This window comes from Lynx canadensis, chromosome A2, assembly GCF_007474595.2.
Source record: "Lynx canadensis isolate LIC74 chromosome A2, mLynCan4.pri.v2, whole genome shotgun sequence".
Classification (NCBI taxonomy): domain Eukaryota; kingdom Metazoa; phylum Chordata; class Mammalia; order Carnivora; family Felidae; genus Lynx; species Lynx canadensis.
Window position 1 is genome coordinate 1,790,186 of NC_044304.2, and position 19,446 is coordinate 1,809,631.

General features: G+C 45.2%; 2 protein-coding genes across 2 annotated transcripts in view; both read left to right on the forward strand.

The window, feature by feature from the left end:
• LOC115502573 (zinc finger protein 77-like) overlaps window positions 1-19,446 on the forward strand; it is an 86,174-nt gene that overhangs the window by 9,312 nt on the left and 57,416 nt on the right. The window contains exons 3-4 of the mRNA XM_030298080.1: window positions 11,031-11,157; window positions 14,346-14,403. Coding sequence (XP_030153940.1) covers window positions 11,031-11,157; window positions 14,346-14,403 — 185 coding nt within the window. The remainder of the gene's footprint in view (window positions 1-11,030; window positions 11,158-14,345; window positions 14,404-19,446) is intronic.
• LOC115502579 (zinc finger protein 77-like) lies at window positions 15,084-15,985 on the forward strand. Its single transcript, XM_030298093.2, is given in 4 exon segments — window positions 15,084-15,244; window positions 15,246-15,468; window positions 15,471-15,791; window positions 15,794-15,985. Coding segments are annotated over 4 exon segments (876 nt in total). The 5' UTR covers window positions 15,084-15,103; the 3' UTR covers window position 15,985.

The window sequence follows — 19,446 nt, forward strand, 5'->3', positions numbered from 1 at the left end:
GAACTGTGACTAACACTCCTATTCAGAGAGAGGGGGCTGCGTGAAATCCATTCATGCAAACGGGTTTCCCTGGGTTGTAACCGGACAGGTGGGACCAGCGAGGTTGTCACATTTTTTTGTGGCTTCAGTCTTTCTCCACGAGTACTTCTCGAACACTCTCCTGTTGTTGGAGGCCGCTGCTCTACTGTGTGTTCAGTGGTGAGTAGTGAATATTGTAGAATCGCTCCTAGGGCCAGACTGTTCTTTGGCCCAAACCAGAGTTCTCCCTTTTTTCGAAGTAACAGTTAGACTTCTAATAAAGTGTTTCCATTTCTGGGGCGCATTTTGGGGACACCTCTGGTCAGTTTTGCGAAATTATTTTTTAGGAGAACGTCCCTTTGAAGTAGAACAGAAGTTTGCCTATTGGTTTCCTGGAGCTGGCTTCCATTTTTTGCGTTGAAGACATGTCAGAGATCAAGAGGGAACTTGGGGCAGAGCCCCTGTGGTCCTTAGGGCCCAGATGTTGGCAATGAGGAGGGGTTGGGAAGGGCTGGGAGGAGGGCTCCCGCACCTGGAGCATTCAGGCTGCTGATAACCTTCTCTCACATGTCCCGCCTGTTTGCAATCGTAGCGCGAACTGTAGGTGTTTGGTTTTTAGGAGGCTTCAGCTGCCGTAGGTGAGAATTAAGAATTTTGGCTGTCTTTCCTCCACGTGGGGTGTGAGTCCGCTTGTTTGCCAAAATAACTAAAATGCAGTGGACGTGGAGTCCCATTCCATCTTGGGCCTTTTAAGTAAAACGCAGGATCGCAGTTCAGCCCATTAAATGCTGCCTGGGTAGATTTCACATGTGAAGAAAGACCTGAAGTTATGTTGAAGACAAGCTGGAGTCTGTTACAACAGCCACGTACAGGTTCATCAGGCTTTTGTGTGGAAATCTAGATTTTGTTTTAATTCACAATCTTAGGAAAAGCTACTGTAATTGCCCGGTGGGGGTTTCCAGTGAGTGTCATAAGCATCTTTCCAGAAGTGGGCGTCTGTGTCTCGCGGGTTAGTTTCATCCCGTGTGTGGCCTGGGCCTCAGCAACACGCATGTGGACTAATTGATCTAAATCTGGGACACCCTGTTGGTGTGTCCCAGTTGAATAGCTGTGTTATGTTCTTCAGCGAGCTTATGGGGGGGGTTCTAGGCATTTCTGGAAACTTCTGCCTTAGTCCAGGGAACATGAGAAATGTGGGGTTTTAGATCTTGAGAAGCCTTCCCTTTAAAGAGGCCTGGTTAACAGGTTGAGGTAAGGAGGGATCAAGGGCAGGTTCAGAAGAAAAGGGACATTCAGAGCTTGTTGAGGAAAGTGGTTGGAGGCAGGTCCTGGGTGTAGAGTAGCCGCTGGGTGTCTGCAGCAGTGAAGTCGGGGTGGGAGAAAAAGACACTTCGGAAGCCATTTGTTGTATTTCAGTTGTTTGCCTCCGTTCATTTGAAATAGTCTTTTGCAAAGAGGCACACTTAGATCCTGAAAATATTTGCAAGTCTTGAGGTACCGAATAAAATCTGTATCAAACTCAATGTTCTGAAGTCATGACTTCCTAACTTAATTTTCAATAAAACAAGTTTGGGGAGATCGAAAGTTCCCCATAAAGGCCATTGTAATTTTAAATTACATTTGGTTCAGTTGTTCATTTTTTAGAAATGCACATGAGGACGCACCATGGCTTTTTAAACGTAAGACTGGTCAGGGTCCCAGGTGGGAGCCCCCCCTCCCTGCGCTTTGATTGTAATGCCCAAGGTTGCGACCCCCCACAAGAGACCACCAGAATCATAAGCCAAAGCCAAGCGGCAAGGGTCATTTATTGCAGGTTCGAACCTGGACCTCCGCGCACTCGTTGCCGGTGACGCTAAGAGGCCCCGAGTGAGGTTCTTACAGCCTTTTTATAGACAGGTACAAACAAGTTATGGGGAAGTTAGGGATTCTTCGCGGTTACGCCAAGCAGTTGTACAGAAGCGGAACAAGCTGGTTAAGCAAGCGGATTGAAGCTAAGTTTGTTTTTCACAGACCAGGATGACTAGGCAAACAGTTTGCCCGGGTCTCTCGTTTCTCCCCTTTCTCAAGTACCTGAGGAACCAAGGGGAAGGGGGAAACATGTTAAGCAAGCAGGTTTACAGAAGCGAGAAATGCCGGTTAGTTCATGTACAATCACTTATTCTATTACATCCCAGACTACATTTAGGAAGTTTCACAACTTATTCTATTACATAGTGGGTTACATTCAGGAAAGGTTTCACAATGCTCGTAGCAAACGGCAAGCAAAACAGACTTCTCAGCAACTGTATTTCTTATCAAAGATCCATAATAAGCAGAAAAGAGAACTTAGCTTTAAACTAAGGCAGGGCTGTCATTTGGATTTAAAGCTGTTCTTTTCATGATGTCTGGAATCCATTTCATGGTGGTTTTCTCTAGACCAGAATAAAATGTATAAACACTAGTCTCTACAGGAGTAGCCTCTTTACAGAAGAAATCAGACCAAGGGCTAGCACATTTCCAAAAGGTACGGTTCTAAGAGGTACAGTCCAGTTCTGAAAAGTAGTTGGAACAAAAGCCAAATGAGCTCTCTCAGAAAGGACAAGCCCCTAAGACAGGTCCCCAATAAACCCCGGAGAGCACAGACACAGGACAGCGCAGACCCGGGGAGCGGGGCTCTGATCCTGGCACAAAACTTACCCTCCGTTTCAGGGTCCGCGAGAAAGCAGCGCAGTGGGCTCTGTGGGACCCGCGCCTGTTTGCTCGCCAGCCCGGAGTGGTTGGGGTCTTTTGTGGGTCCACCAGTGATCAAGTAACTGTTAACCTTAAAACCAGGTATTTTTCCAGGAAAAAAAATGGGTTTATCTGGGACTAGCAGAGAATTGTAATTTGGGACACATATGCCACAGCAAAACCACAGGCAAATCTGGAGGAAAAAAGGGGAGGACTATAGGGAGGGCTACTGTTTTCTAGAGGAGAGGGGGCATTGGGAGGGGCTGTGCAAACAAGAAGTCCGTTGGAGCAAACTGGGGGGGGGTTCTACGTTCAGGGGCTTCTCATTGGCTGGGCTATGACCATCTCTCATTGGGTGATCCATGACTGCCTCTCATTGGCTGGGCTGCTACTATCCTGCATTGGCAGGGCTGTGGCCGTCTCTCATGGGTTGGGTTGTGGCTCTCACTGGCTGAGCCCTGGCTCTCTCTCATTGGCTGGGCTGTGACCGGCTCTCATTGGCTGGGCTGTTGCCACCCCAGGAAATCATCTTCCTTCCTCCTGCATGAGCAGTGATGCATTACGGGTGTGCAGCTGCGTCTCTCCGTGTTGTGTCTGCCCTTGGCCCTGAGCGGCAGGTTGGGGAGCTTCCCCTGTGGACTCTTGACTGCACTTCAGTCGTGTCGCCTTTACTCAGCCTGGAAGAGGTCCCCGGCTTCTGGGTGGTTTTCATCGCGGGCGATCGGGAGTCGTGCCGCGGAGAGCAGAGCGCGTGCGCACGCGTGTGTGTGATGGCGCTCGTCCTCCCTGGTCTGGGGCAGGTGGATACGAGGAGCGGACCTGCCGTGTTGGGTGGGAACTCCACGTTGCTCATGTTGGGGGTCCACCAGACTCTTCCAAAGCGGCCTCCCCCGCTTACATCCGCAGCAGGATAAATGAAGGAGAAAGCGCCCTGCTCACGTCCTCGCCGGCGCTTCCTGGGGCGTCTTTATAGCCAGTGTGGTGGGTGCGAAGGGGCCTCTGCTGGTAGTTCGAGGTGCGTGTCCCGCGTGACGAATGTCTAGCATCTTTTCATCGGCCCACTGGCCATTTGCATATGTTCTTTGGAGAAGTGTCTGGGTGCGCAAATGTTAGGCGTGGACTTTTCCCCGCCGCCCCTTTTCGGGATGAGGAAGTTCCTTTCTGTTCCTAGTTGGCTGAGTATTTTTGTCAAGAGAGGGTGGTGGGTTCAAGGAGATACCTTTTCTGTGTGTAAGTGATCACGGGGTTTTTGTTTCTCTTCTGTTCATGAAGTTTACGACTGCGGTTTTGCTTGGTGAGCCAACCATTTTATTCCCAGATAAATCCTGCTTGGTCACGTTGTAGAATCCATTTTATACTTGACTGGTTTTGGTATCACCATAAACTGGCCTCATAGAGTAGGTTAGACGTGTCTGTGCACAATTAAATTTTGTGGATGGATTCCAGATGATGGTGACATCGAGCATCATTTCATGTGCTTTTTGGCCATTTGTGTATCTTCCTGGGGAAATGTGTACTCGCATTCTTTGTCCGTTATTTAGTTGTATTATTTGTCTTTATACTGTCTTTTTTATTGTTGTTACATGAGTTTTTAAAAACCTGTTTAGATCACAAGCCTCGTATCAGCTGTGTGACTAGCAAACCCACATTGTAGCCCCAGACGAAGGGGTGTTGCCTTTGTTGTAGCTGATGTAGCTGGGGTTCTGTGTCCTTAGATTTTGGGAACATGTCTTTTGTTTAAACAACTTTTGATAATTTTATGATAATTGTTTGCTCTTTATTTCAATGATATGGTGGCTTCTTGTATTGCTCCAAAGATATTACGTATGGGGGTTCTGATGTTTGGGGGACCCAGCAGTGTGGGTTGTGTAAGAATTCACCCGACGCAGCACAAAGGAGATAGAGGTTTATTGAATGCACCATGAGGGAGCAGAGGGCCACCAGGAAGTGGTTTGGGGCTAGACTTATAGGGCCGAGTGAGGGAGTGTGGGAACATATGGAAATTCCCCTTTTTATGGTAACTGTGCCTGGTTATAAGTAGGCCATTGGATAGTTGGGGCCTGTGGCCATTTCGAGGTGGGTCACTTCATGAGCCTATTTTTTATGCATGTGTGTGTTCACTGTGGGCCCTTTTGCCTAACTCAGTTTTCCATTGGTGAAGCCTGTTATCTAAATGTGGCCCTGACATCCCCCTGACAGGTGGACAATACAAATCTTTGGCATTAGGGCAGGGGTGTCACCTTCAGTAGCTTCTTCCTGCTAAATGAGGGCATAGAGATATCCCTGGTGGGTCAACATTCAGCAGGAAGAGAAGCTGAAATAAAAGACTTTTAATAGTTGACCAAAATCTTCCTACAGTCCAGGAGTTTAACCAGTTATTAAAGGAGAGGGAGGGATCCTTTCAAGCACCAACATGAGTACCCATGTCTTTTAGCAATCCTGTTACATTATTGTAATCTGGAGCATATATTTAACACTCTTTTAAAACGATTTTTTTTGGGCAGGTTGGGTTGCCTGGGTGGCTCAGTCTGTTAAGCATCCGACTTTGGCTCAGATCATAATCTCACAGTTCATGGGTTTGAACCCCACATCAGGCTCTGTGCTGACAGCTCAGAGCCTGGAGCCTGCTTTGGATTCTGTGTCTCCCTCTCTGCCCCTCCCCTGCTTATTTCTTTTTGAGAGAGAGAGTGCACGAGGCAGTAGAAGGGCAAGGAGAGTGGAAGACAGGGGATCCAAAGTGAGCTCTGCGCTGACAGCGGAGATCCCGATGTGGGGCCCAGGAGATGTGACCTGAGCAGAAGTCAGACTCTTAACCAACTGAGCCACTCAGCCGCCCCAACACTGTTTTAATGAAAGTATACGTTACTCCTTGAGCTGCAGCAGGATTTTAAGGGCTGTTTGGTTTTGCAGGACCACCTCAATTTCTGGGTGAGCGTGTGTTGGGGTTGGTTAAAGGTGATGTCTGTGTGCTTGGTTAAAGCATCTACTTACAATGTTACATTGATAGAGCAACTCCTGTGACAGAATGTCTAAGGGGGTAAACCATCAAGAAGGCTTCTTTGCCTGATGTCCAGCCTTAATGACAGTCTTTTTTTTTTTTTTAATTTTTTTTTCAACGTTTATTTATTTTTGGGACAGAGAGAGACAGAGCATGAACGGGGGAGGGGCAGAGAGAGAGGGAGACACAGAATCGGAAACAGGCTCCAGGCTCCGAGCCATCAGCCCAGAGCCCGACGCGGGGCTCGAACTCCCGGACCGCGAGATCGTGACCTGGCTGAAGTCGGACGCTTAACCGACTGCGCCACCCAGGCGCCCCAATGACATTCTTTTTAAAACAGATTTTTTTACTGTTTATTTTTGAGAGAGAGAGAGAGAGAGAGAGAATGTGAGCAGGGGAGGGGCAGAGAGAGAGAGGGAGACACAGAATCCGAAGCAGGCTCCAGGCTCTGAGCTGTCAGCACAGAGCTTGACGTGGGGCTTGAACACACGAACCGTGAGATCAGGACCTGAGTTGAGGTCAGATGCTTAACCGACTGAGCCACCCAGGTGCCCCTAGCCTTAATGATATTCTAATGATGAGGAATTGCTGGCAAGTGGGAGGTGACTTGTCCTGGTAGATAAGGGCATCCCTAAGTGCATCATGCAGTCATATCATAAGGAAAGAATGGCTACCCATTATTTCCAGAAGTCTACGGCCAATCCCATGGAGAAGGGGAAATTCGGGATTTTGTGGAGTGATTTTTGGCCTCCCAGCCACACAGAATTGGTCAAGGTGATAGTTGAGTTATGAAAATGTTGGAGAGTTCCTCCCATTTTTTTTGGCTGTTCAGATGATCATATGTCCATGAGGTCTTGTTATCATCCTCACAGTAACAAGCATGATGATTCTTTATACATGAGCTTTTGCCAGTTTCTCTGAACCTCACCTCAAGTTGTCCAGCATCAGTTTTCAAGACTTTAGGAAAAAGGGTGGTTGTGGTTTTTAATGACTTAAGGCAAGAGGATGGAAGGTTGGAAACCTTAGTTTGGAGAACTCTAGCTAAATATTTGATGAAACCAGAAAATTCAGGACCTAGTCTGGTTTATAAGAAATAGTATTAAAATCTAATATCTACAAAGATGTGTTATTGAAACATTATTTTTTATTCTCTCTGAAATCACCCTTATTTCCAGAGATAGTCAAATCAAGACTAACAAACATGGCCTAATTATTCACAGAAGCTCAGGAAGAATGTGTTGGTGGGGCGCCTGGGTGGCTCAGTCGGTTAAGCATTCGACTTTGGCTAAGGTCATGATCTCACAGTTTGTGGGTTTGAACCCTGCGTTGGGCTCTGTGCTGACACCTCAGAGCCTGGATCCTGTTTCAGATTCTGTGTCTTCCTCTCTCTCTGCCTCTCCCCTGCTTGTGTTCTGTCTCTCTTGCTCTCAAGAATAAATAAAATATAAAATAATAATAATAATGATAAAAGAATAGTGATTGGTCATAGGAGTTTTTTTTAAACGACTTGCTTTGCTTGAAATGTTTATAAATAATCTCTAGATTGAATTTTTAATAACCTCTCAAGGCCAGAAGCCAAGTCAAATACTTGCTGTCAGACTTGTCTAAAATCCCTGTAGGGGCGCCTGGGTGGCGCAGTCGGTTAAGCGTCCGACTTCAGCCAGGTCACGATCTCGCGTCCGGGAGTTCGAGCCCCGCGTCAGGCTCTGGGCTGATGGCTCAGAGCCTGGAGCCTGTTTCCGATTCTGTGTCTCCCTCTCTCTCTGCCCCTCCCCCGTTCATGCTCTGTCTCTCTCTGTCCCAAAAATAAATAAACGTTGAAAAAAAAATTTAATAAAATCAATTTATTTCAATATTAGTCCATCCTAAGCACACACACAATAAAATTACTTCTAAAGCTGTCCCTTCACAGACTTGTCTGCAACATTCTTTTGCACTCAGAGTTTGTCCTGAGATTTTTTCTCTAAATAACCAGTCTCATTTAGGAGAAAATTACTTTCTTTCACCTTAACAAAATGTATTCCCATCCCTCATATCTCCTACTCTCTTAGATACAGACTTGCTTTCCCCATTCCGGTCAGTCTCAGTTACATTTAGAAGAATTGTACCTCTTAGAAACCTTAGTCTCCAGTGAAAACCAATTGAGAACTGTCTATACACCAGGATTCTTTAGATGACAAATTTATGGACGCATTTCGTAGTTTTTAGGAACATGCCTTTTTCATAGCACAGTCTTTAAATGAGGCACAATGTATGTTTTCCAACAGATGCAGGTATCTTTAGTTTCTCTGCAATAAGAAGCCAAAAGCAGATGAAACTTATTTTTGCTAATTAACATGTTAGTATTTTATCTTATTGAGAAAAGACTTAGATGCCCAGTGAATTAAACCGAATTTATCATTGAACTTAGCAAAATTTCAAAGTTTCAGGTTATGAAAGATTTTGAAAGCTATCTTAAAAATTACCCATGAGAACTTTCTGAGACAAAGTTAACCATGATTTTAAGTCATCATTTGTTTACAAACTGCAACAGAGCTTATTTGACCTTTAGTATAAAAGTTTATATGTAATAAATATGTATGGATAACTCTAAAATCATGTCTTTTCGTTACATCAGCAACCTTAAATTAGCTTTATATCAAATATATTCTGGGGCAGCTGGGTGGCTCAGTAGGTTAAGTGTCTGACTTTGGCTCAGGTCATGATCTTATGGTTCATGACTTCGAGCCCTGCCATCGGCTCTGTGCTGACAGCTCAGAGCCTGGAGCCTGCTTTGGATTCTGTGTCTCCCTCTCTCTTTGCCCCTCTCCTGCTCATGCTCTGTATCTCTCTCTCTCTCAAAAATAAACAAACATTAAAAATTAAAAAAAAATCAAATAAGTTGCATCTGCATCCACTAGGAGTCAATTTGTTGCCCACTGTTTTTGTTTTTTTTTTTAACCTGGGATACCTATGGGAAAAATCTAAAGTTGGCCATTTAAGTCCAGTAGAGCCCCCTGTTCCTGTAGAGGCAGGGGAAAGCCAATGGGTGGAAATAAAAGAGAGGTCATCTAGAATGTCTGAAGGGTCAGATGGGCCATGTGTCTGAGGAAGACACATTCTGCAGTTTTTGTAGAGGTTGGGATTTGGGGACAGTGCCATGAATATGAAGGCTTGCATGTATGGGACCTGTGAGCATTTGGAGGAGTTCTGGCAAAAGACTTCAAGTTGCGTAGTGGGGCCATATGTCTTGATCTGGGAGTTTGTATGAGGCCAGGACACATGACATGAAAGATGAGATGATTTTTCTCAGGTCTTGGGGTTCATGTTTTATCCACTTTTTAAAAATACAGCCCAAAGGTGAGTATAGGAATAGAGGACTTTGTCCCATACTGGGAAAGATCTGCTGCTGATTCCCAAAGGGTTGTCCCACCAAGGGGAATGAGGCTGTGACTTGTGGTCGAGATTTCAGTCAGGGTGTGCACTGTCCTGAAGAAGGACTGGGCCTTATGTCCTTATGTGGGGCACCTGACTTTACTGGGGGCATGCGATCAAGGAGAGTGTCCAACAAATAGCAATAGAAATCTGTGCTGGGGTGTACCCTGCTCTAGGGAGAGACACACACCCGGTGGCCAACCTGGGTCAAAAAAAAAAAGGGGAGGACTCAGCACTGAGACCTGTAGGAATGTGTTTCCCTGTAGATCAAGATGGCAGCTGGATACATGGAAACAAAGGAATTAAGGAAAGGGTCTGAAAGAATAAGCCTGCTGAGACTCCACCAGCATTAGGAAAGGGTCCCAGCTGAGTCTGTAACGTGTGGATTCACCCGGCTTGGGCTGCTGTTGCCAACTACACCACATATTTGGAGCAGACCTTGGGGGACAGAGTGAGAAAGCAGAGGAAAGGGGCCCTTCACCCTCATAGACATGGGCAGTCCAACCTATTCACTCTCACACCTTCAGACAGAGTGTGGAGCCACCCTGGCCTCTTTGTTTGAGGAGTACTAGGGTTAGACCTCTTGAAGGGTTAAAAGACAAAGGAGAGGAGAGAGGGATCGCTCTGAAGGCAAGAGGGGAAATCCCTCAGCCTGTTGGGCAAGGGGTGCCCCATAGATGCCCCCTGGGACTTGGGATCCTCACCAAGGAGGAACCTCAGGTGGAGGTTGTCAGCTGCCCAGAAAACACTAGAGTCAGTCTACCAAGGGAAATTGCCAGGAAATTCCTAGGAAATCCCAGGAGAGGCCCAGTATAGCAGAGGGTCCCCGTGAAGGCCATCAAATGTGGGGTGACCCGATCAGGGGGGAGGCCCGCAGCTCAGGGGGTGAGAGAATTCTCCCAAGGCAGAACAGAGGAGATAGAAGTTTACTGAATACCCTGCAAGGGAGCAGCGGGCAGGATGGCAAAGGAGAGACCGTCTGCCGGGAGGCAGTGCTGGGGGGCTACAGTTATGGGGTCACGAGGGAGCATGGGAACCTTTGGAATGCTCCCTGTGTGGGACCTGTGCCCGGTTGTAAGTCACAGGGGTTAGTTAGGGCCTGTGGCCATTTCGAGGCAGGTCACTCAGGAGCCCGTGTGCATTCAGCTGTGTGCTCACTGTGCCCTTTGCTGCGTATCTTTCCATCACTCAGGCCTGTTGCTAAAAACGGTCCATACACTGTGATTCTTCCCCCTGTGTTAACGTGAGCGGTGGCTGTGTCCCCATCAATCCCTCAGGGGCTCTTCCTTCTGGTGCCCTTTTCCTTGAATTCTGGCCCTGGGTTAAATGTTTCAGCGGCCCTGCTGACTTCCACGTTTCTTAAGGCCCCGGACTCGTCTTACACCAGGTGTGCCAGGCTCCCGGGCCCTGGCCTTTGTCGGTGCCCAGAAGCCCACCTAATCCGGGGAAAGGGTCGTGTCTGCCTCTGTCGGAAGAGAGGGGACTCCAGCAGGCTCCTTGCCCTGTTCCTTCCAGGGCGAGAGCTGCTCCCATCAAGCAGCCCTGGAATCTGAGTGTCCATACCATCCTGACATTCTGGTTCCAGTTCTTGGAGCTGATGACACATAATCGTCTTTGAGCAAGCCAAACGTGTGTCCTCCGGTCTGTGTGTTGTCCGAGTGAATATTTCACTTTTCAGTCTGTACAGTACTGGTCTGCTCAGATCTGTCTCAGTGTAAATATCCCAGTAAATTGGGCGTGTGTAAGTCCATGTCAGCTGTTGTCCTCACCCTCTGTTGTGACTCAGGGGGTCCTAGGAATGGAGTCAGCTCCCTGCCTGTCACCCTTTATTCTCCCACACACGTGGGTGCAGATGGCGCTTTGCAGCAATAGAGTGTGTGGTATGTTTCAGGCCTCTGTGGTCTTTGAGGATGTGGCTGTGAACTTCACCCCGGAAGAGTGGGCTTTGCTGAATCGTGGTCAGAGGAAGCTCTACAGAGATGTGATGCTGGAGACCTGCAGGAACCTGTCTTCTGTGGGTAAGGATGGCTCCATACCTTCACTGGTCTTTCAGGAGGAAGAAGAATAAGTCAAATTTGCAAATGATATGAAACAATACATAGAATGTCCTTAACACTTCACCAAATACTATTAGAACTAATACATGAATTTAGAAGACTTGCAGAACACAAAATTAACATTCCAAATCTGTTGCCTTCCGTATCTACTATCAAAATAGCAGAGAAATGTAGAAAACAAACCCATGTTAAATTACCTCAAAAACCATAAAATACTATGTTAAATGTAACTAAGGAAGTTTAAAGATATTTACTCTAGGAGGTATAAACATTTAGTGAAAGAAATTGAAGGGGCGTCTGGGTGGCTCAGTTGGTTAAGTGTCAAGTTTGGCTCAGGTCGTGATCTCACGGTCTGTGGGTTCGAGCCCCGCGTTGGGCTCTGTGCTGACAGCTCACAGCCTGGAGCCTGCTTCACATTCTATGTCTTCTTCTCACTCTGCCCCTCCCCCACTCATTCTCTCTCTTTCTCTCTCTCTTCAAAAATAAATATTAAGAATTTTTTTAAAAAAATAAATTGAAGGGGCACTTCAGTGGCTCAGTTGGTTGGGCATCCGACTTTGGCTCAGGCCATGATCTCATGGTCTGTGAGTTTGAGCCCTGCGTTGGGCTCTGTGCTGACAGCTCAGAGCCTGGAGCCTGTTTTGGATTCTGTGTTTCCCTCTCTTTGCCCCTCCCCCACTCATGCGCTGTCTCTGTCTCTCTCTCTCAAAAACAGTAAATAAACATTTAAAATACTTAAAGGAAATTGAAGATGACACAATAAAAAAAGGTATACCATTGTCCTGGATTATAAGAACTAGTATTATTGAAAATGCCCATACCATGAAAAGTGTTATACATATTCAATGCAATCCCCATCAATATACAGATAGTATTTTTGAAAGAACTAGAGCAAGAAATTTTAAAATTTTTATGGAAACAGAAAAGATTCCAAATAAAACAATTTTGAGAAAACATACCAAAGCTGAAGATACAACAGTCTCAGATTTCAAACTATACTTAAGCAAAACACTGTAGTACTGGGACAAAATAGACACATAGATCAAGGCAACAGAATAGAGAGTCCAGAAATAAACCCATGCTTCTATGGCCGGATTATGTACAAAGAAGGAGCTGAAAATACACAATGGGGTTAAGACTGTCTCTTCAATAAGTGGTGTTGGTGGAAAATGAGACAGCTACCTGCAAAGAGGTGAAACTGGGCCAGCTTCATACCCTTACCTGAAAGGAAACTCAGTATGGATTAAACACCTTGGTGCAGGACTTGAACCCATACACATCTTAAGACTAAACGGAGGCACTGAACTCATGGACATCAGCCTTACATTATTTTTGTGGAATCATCCCTTCAGGTAAGGGAAACAAAAGGAAAAATAAAAAATTGAAAGGGGAACATAGCAAACATAACAGACATTTTCCCACAGAAAATAATAGAGGTGGCCACTTGGCACATGAAAAGCTGCTCAGTATCACTAATCCTCAGGGAAGTGCACATCAAAACCACAATGAGCTGCCCCCTCACAGCAGCCGGAACGGCTAGTGTCAACAAGACAGGAAATACGAGTGTTGGTGAGGATGTGGAGAAAAGGAAACTCCTCGTCGGTGGATTTAAATGGGTGCAACCAGCTTGGCAAACAGTTTGGAATTTCCACAATAAAATGAAACACAACAGTACCATGTAGTCCATAATTCCGCTTCTGGGTAGTGTCACCAAAGAAAAAAAAGCCAGCACGATAAGACATGTGCACCCCCTGGTTCACCGACTGTACTCGCTGTATTCAACATAGGGAAGCAATGCAGGTGTCCTTCAACAGATGAATGGATAATGAAGATGTGGTATCTACATACAAGGAACTATCCCTCAGTAATACAAAAGGGACAAATTTGTGATGTTTGTGACAACGTGGATGGACCTAGAGAGTATTATACCAAGTAAATAAGTCCGACAGCGAGACAAACACAACACGTTAGTTATATGTGGAATCTAAATGACAAAATAACAAACAATAGAAAATAGGGACAGTCTTAAAAACTCTAGGGAACAAATTGGTGTTTGTGAGATTGGAATGGGATTGAGAGACAGGTGAAATCACGGAGGGGATTGAGAAGTACAGATTTGCACTTGTTGAATAAATAAGTTACCAGAAGGAAAAGTAGAGCATAGGGAATATGGTCAATAATCGTATAGTTGTGTATAATGACAGCATTACACTTTTTATGGTGAGCATTTTGTAATGTATGTAATTGTCAAAATCACCGTATTGTACATCTGACACTAATATATAGGTCAGTATGCTTCTAGTAAAAGAATGATTAAATGAATGAGTTATAAATGAATAAATAATAAAAGTCACCCAATTATCAGTCATCAATGACCCTGAAGACTAAAGTTAGTGCCTATCTTCCAGATTGCTTGTTGTCCTTCAAATCCTCCCTCCCGCTGAGCTCTTCTCAGGGGCAGGCCAGCAGCCACACACATCACCCGACCTCTAATGGCAGCTGGAGCAGTGTAGGAAGGCTTCACCAAAGGCCTATGTGCCTTCAGAACTGATCAACCCTTGGTGGACCAGGTTCCGGACAAGGGATTGACATTTGGACCCATCCCCTAGAAACATGACTCTGTTTTTGAGAAGGGTGATATTTGTCATTGACCGGCTTCCTGTTGGACTTTCATCCATCATAACCCATGTGGCCAGTCTTTCTGTCTTCCTATAGAGGTAGGGTGTGGATGTGTGTATCTTGCCCAGTTCCTTCCTACTTGGCTCTTCTGATAATTCTTAACTCCACATTAGTGTCCATCTAGTTTGAAGTATTTCTGAATGAACGGGGCTGCCATTTCAGACGCTTTCTCTATTATTGCCAAAGTCTCGAGTCACAAGGGTCCTCGGAATTTTTTGGTCACATGACCATTCTTCCTCATGAAGTTCATTTACATTTTGGATCAGTATATAAATAGAGATACATGGTCTGTTTTCTTACCTTACATATCAGATCATTTCCGAGAAATCAATTAGACTCCCATTTCTTGTAGTTTCTCCCAGTCAAGGTAAAATGAGTGGATCAAAGACTCAGCGGAATTCTTTGCAGAATGAGCCTCTGAGTGAAAATACTAATGTATACAAAAAATTATTCCTGTTCTGTGTTTGTAGAGAAGCAGAAATTTCACAGCAGTGGAGATTTGACCCGAATGCAGGAAGGGCTTTTGAGGTGAGTGACACTTGTAAGGGAGGAAGGGGGGATGTGGCGATTGTGAGACTGACCTGAAATTAGAGAACAGTTGCAAACCTAGCGCAACAACTCGTGTAGTCGAAATTTCCACAAGACAAACCTTTATAAATGCATTCTACCTATTGATCATCTGAAAAAACAATTCAGTTGGAAAAAATGGTCAGGAAAAGCATATGTAAGAAGCCCTGAATGTTATGACTCTATTTGAGTCCTCAGGGAGAACAGGAAGCTTGTTCCACTTTGGAACCTTGCACACAGTGCTAAAAACATACTCATTCATCGGAATATCCATCATGTAACCCAATAATGATTAACAAACATCAATAGATCATTAGGTAATAAAGAGATCACTTATAATCATTATTCCCTAACAATGTACCTTCCTATTTTGAACAGAAGTCCTTGGTGGAGAGTGTCTGTGAACGTATTGAAGGAGATCCATGTGGAGAAACCCTGAACCCGATTACAAGTTTTACTGTGCATGAGGGCTGTCCCACTGGAGGCAAATCCTGTGAATGCGCTAAGTGTAGGGAAGCCCTCACAGATGGTTTTTTTTCTAGGGACTCTGGGAAGATCTCACCCAGGACTCAATCTAGTCCCTGTGAGGAATGTGGGCCGGCCTGTAGCTCTGTCTCAAGCCTCAGCACTCAGGTGGGTGCAGACCTTGTAGAGAAACCCTATGAAGTCAGGACACCGGGAGAGAGCATCAGGGACATACGCAAAGAGTCTGAGTCGTAAAAAATCTCTAGAGTGCAAGAAATGTGGAAAAGCTTTCACTTGCACTTCTTCTTTTCAGGGTCATGTGCAAAATGACTGTGTAACAGAGAGTCCATGCATGTGACGTGTGTGGGAAAGCCTTTATGTGTCACTCTGATCTTACACATCACGTGAGAACTCATACTGGGGAGAGAACCTATCAATGTCAGGAGTGTGGGAGAGCCTTCCAGTGTCAGTCAGGCCTGCAGAACATGTGGAGGACTCACACTTCAGAGAAACTCTATAAATATCAGCCCTGTAGGAAATCCTTCCCTGGCCAGCAGTCCTTCTAGTACCTAGGAGAAGACACACAGGGGACAGACACTTGGAATGCAAGGAGTGTGGGAAAACTTTCAAGAAGCATCTACAGTTTGAACGTCACATGACCACACACAATGTAATGAAACCCTATGAATGTCGGGAGTGTGGCAAAACCTTCAAGCATCACCCAGACCTGCGAGTACATATGAGGACACACACTGGGGAAAGACCCTATGAATGTAAGGAATGTGGGAAATCTTTCCGAAAGTATGAACATGTTAAACGTCACATGACCACTCACAGTACTGTGAAACCCTATGAATGTAAGCAATGTGGCAGAGCCTTCCGGATCACACAGACCTGCGAGTGCATATGAGGACACACACTGGGGAAAGACCATATGAATGTCAACAATGTGGGAAAGCCTTCAGATATCTTGGGAATCTGCGAGAGCATGTGACAATACACACGGGGGAGAGACCCTATGAATGTCAGGAGTGTGGGAAAGCCTTCAGGTATACTCATGCCTGCGAGAACATGTGAGGAAACACACTGGGGAGAGACCCTATAAATGTCAGCACTGTGGAAAAGCCTCATTCGACACCACACCCTCGTACTACATACTGCGAGAAGACACTCAGTGGGTGGACACTTGGAATTGTAAGGAGTGTGGTGAAACTTTCAGGAAGCATCAACCTTTTGAACATCACATGACCACACACAATGTAGTGAAACCCTATGAATGTCAGGAGTGTGGGAAAGCCTTCAGGTATCACAGAGACCTACGAATACATGCGTGGACACACACTGGGGAAAAACCCTGTAAATGTCAGCACTGTGGGAAAGCCTTCACATCTCCTTCAAACCTGGGAGCACACATGAGGACACATGCTGAGGAGAGACCTTTTGAGTGTATAGAGTGTGGGAAAGCTTTCCGTCAGCTGCAAAATTTTGAAAGTCATTTGAAAACACACAGCACCATTAATCCTATGAATGTAAGAAGTGTGGGAAGGTGTACAAGTTCTCCTCCTCTCTTCGAGCGCATATGAAGAAACACCCTGGGGAGAGACCTTGACAAATCACTGCTCCCTTCAAGAACACGTTGAGGCTGCACAGTGGACAGTAAGCCTCTGTATGTAAGGACTCTGGTAAGACCTTCCAGTGTCTCGTAGACCTGGGCAGACAGAACCTTATGAATGATCGCTCTGTGGGAAAGCCTTCAGTTGTCCCTCTTCCCTTCGAGAACACACGTGCAAGCACAGTAATGTGAAACATTACACACTTAAGCACCATGGAAAGCCTGTCGGCCTGGAATCTGTGAGCAAAGCCACACTGTAGGAAAAGCATTATTTTTTCTCCTTCAAATATTTTTTTATGTTTATTTTTGAGACAGAGACAGAGCATGAGCAGGGGAGGGGCTGAGAGAGAGGGAAACAGAATCTGAGGTAGGCTCCAGGCTCTGAGCTGTCAGCATAGAGCCAGATGTGGGGCTGAACTCATGAAACATGAGATCATGATTGAGCCAAAGTCAGATGCTCAAATGACTGAGCCACCCCAGGCATCCCCTCCTTTTAAATCTTATTGAAAATGCGAGTCAGTACAACAGAGATGATCCTTGAATGCACACAATTTTGGGAAAACTTCAGGTATAGAACTTCATGTATTTTGTTCATGAAAATTCAGGCAGGAGAGAAATCTTTTCATTGTTGTGAATATGGCTTTGACTTTCCAGGGTGCCTCTTCCTTGACTGGGATCCCAAGTGTATGAATTCCTAGTTCATCTCACTGATACGAACACTGATGGTTTTAAGTGGCCTTGTTTGTCCTCTATATCTGTACAACCTAGATGTTACCTCAGACTTGAAGTAATCACATGGTTTTGTACAACATGTCTCTTTCCCATTATAATGTCTTTTGGACCTAGAGGTGATAAAATGTGTCTATTGTTGGTGTGTACTTAACACCTTATATACTTTTACAAAAAAATGTCTTGAATTATATACATTCCAAAATGTTCTTGGTAAGTTTTCATGATGTTAGACCCCTCATTGTTGAAAGTTCTTTTCTGTCCTCTGTTATGGATACTGGAATTTCCTGATTCTGTGTCTACTCGTCTTTTCAGTCTTTGTTATTAAAGTTATATTTCCACATCAATTTCTCATTTTCTTCAATTTTTAAAAAATTCAAAAATGTTTATTTTTGAGATCGGGTGAGAGAGAGAGAGAGAGAGCGCACAAGCGGGGGGAGAGGCAGAGAGAGAGAGAGAGAGAGAGGGATACACGGAATCTGAAGTAGGCTTCAGCCTCGAGCTGTCAGCACAGAGTCCAACGCGGGGCTTGAACTTACAAACTCAAGATCATGACCTTGGACACCTAACCACCTGAGTCACCTGGACACCCCTTTTTCTTCAATTTTTAAAGTTCTGATATTGGTTTATCTTCTGGCACTAGTTCTTAGATTGATTTTGTTCCAAATTATGACCCAGAAGAAATCCCTTGTGCAGTTATTTCTTGAGAGTGGATTGCAAGGCCTGGGAAAGTGAATGGGGTAAATGCTGAAACATCAGCGATGTTCTGGGCTCAAGGCTGTCCACCGATAGCCCTGTGAGATCCAGAGTCCCATGATCTCCCAGGAGTCAGTTCGGGAACAGACCCACTGTAGTCGTCTGGCAGTCTTCAAAACCGCACATCTTCCCTACGTGCTTTCATGTAAACACCGGATGTGTGTGTGGTCTATGTCCGGAGGCTCTTTGTGTTTTCCTCCCGTGCCTTGACATTCTTTGATGTTTATTCCTGGCGAACAGGAAGTAAAGACTATGCAGTTTGCTCCTGGCGCTGTTTCGCTGGCAGAGAGAGCCCTGCATGTCCACTCTGACTAAGTGAGAACTTTTTCTTCAGTGCGCGGGGACATCCCTTTGGACCATGACTCAGGTTTGCCTGCTTATTTCCGAAAGCAGGGATTGTGGTGGAAATACCAGTGGGGTGCTTTCCTCTGGCCCTCAGGGGTTGTCTGGAAAGACCAGTACCCTTGATATCAGCCAGATCAGTCGACCAAAATATGGTATTTGGTAAATTTCTGGACATAGGAGCCCCTTAGGTTTTATCCTTAATAGAGGCAAGAAAAAAAACCAAAAAACCAAAAACAAAAACAAAAAAAAACCCCTTGCTGTTTCCATAATGTTCCACAGTTCTGAGGTACCCCAAAGTCATTCCACCTATGGGACGAAATGCTTGTGGTTTTACCCTTGACTATGATATTTGGTCATGTAACGGTATGTAACATCCTATGGGACTGGACATTCAAAGGGAAAAGTATTGCCACCTTGGTACCTTTTAAAAGGATTTGCAGGGCACTTGGCTGACTCGGTCAGTAGAGCATGTAATTCTTAGTCTTGGACTTGTGTGGTTTTGCCCCACACCAGGTGTGTAGGTAATGTAAAAAAATAAGTAAAATGGAATTAAAAAAAAAAAAAAGGATTTGCAAAAGCATACCCAACCTAATATTTACTGTTTTCCTCCTTTTAAAAAAACAATCAGTAAACTATGAAAATCTTTATTGTTTTAGAGGAGTGGCATGTAAATGCCATGGGGAGTCAAAAGGGGACGGGTCAGCATTAAGCTGTCATGAGTTTTCTTTGGATCCAAATGTGGTCTGAAGGAATTTGCCTCTCAGTGGCAGTGCATGCAAGTAGCCAATAGGGCTTAAGAACAACAGAGCTTGGAGGGATAAAGATGTTATTTATTGCTGAGACGCCTTGGACAGACATCCGTTATCATCCATTAGGTTCTGCCAAGTGAAAGAGGCACTACAGGAAACCGTATAGGGGATTCTGAGCACCTGAGCCTTCTGTTCTTAGGGTGGGCCTGATGCCCTGAAGAGCCTCTTTATTTGTAGTTATTGTCTCATTCCATTCTGCCAGGAGGGTTGAAAAATACAATTTTATATTCATAGCAGCTACACTACGATTCTGCCAATATCAGTTGAGGATGCTTCCCAGAAAGACGA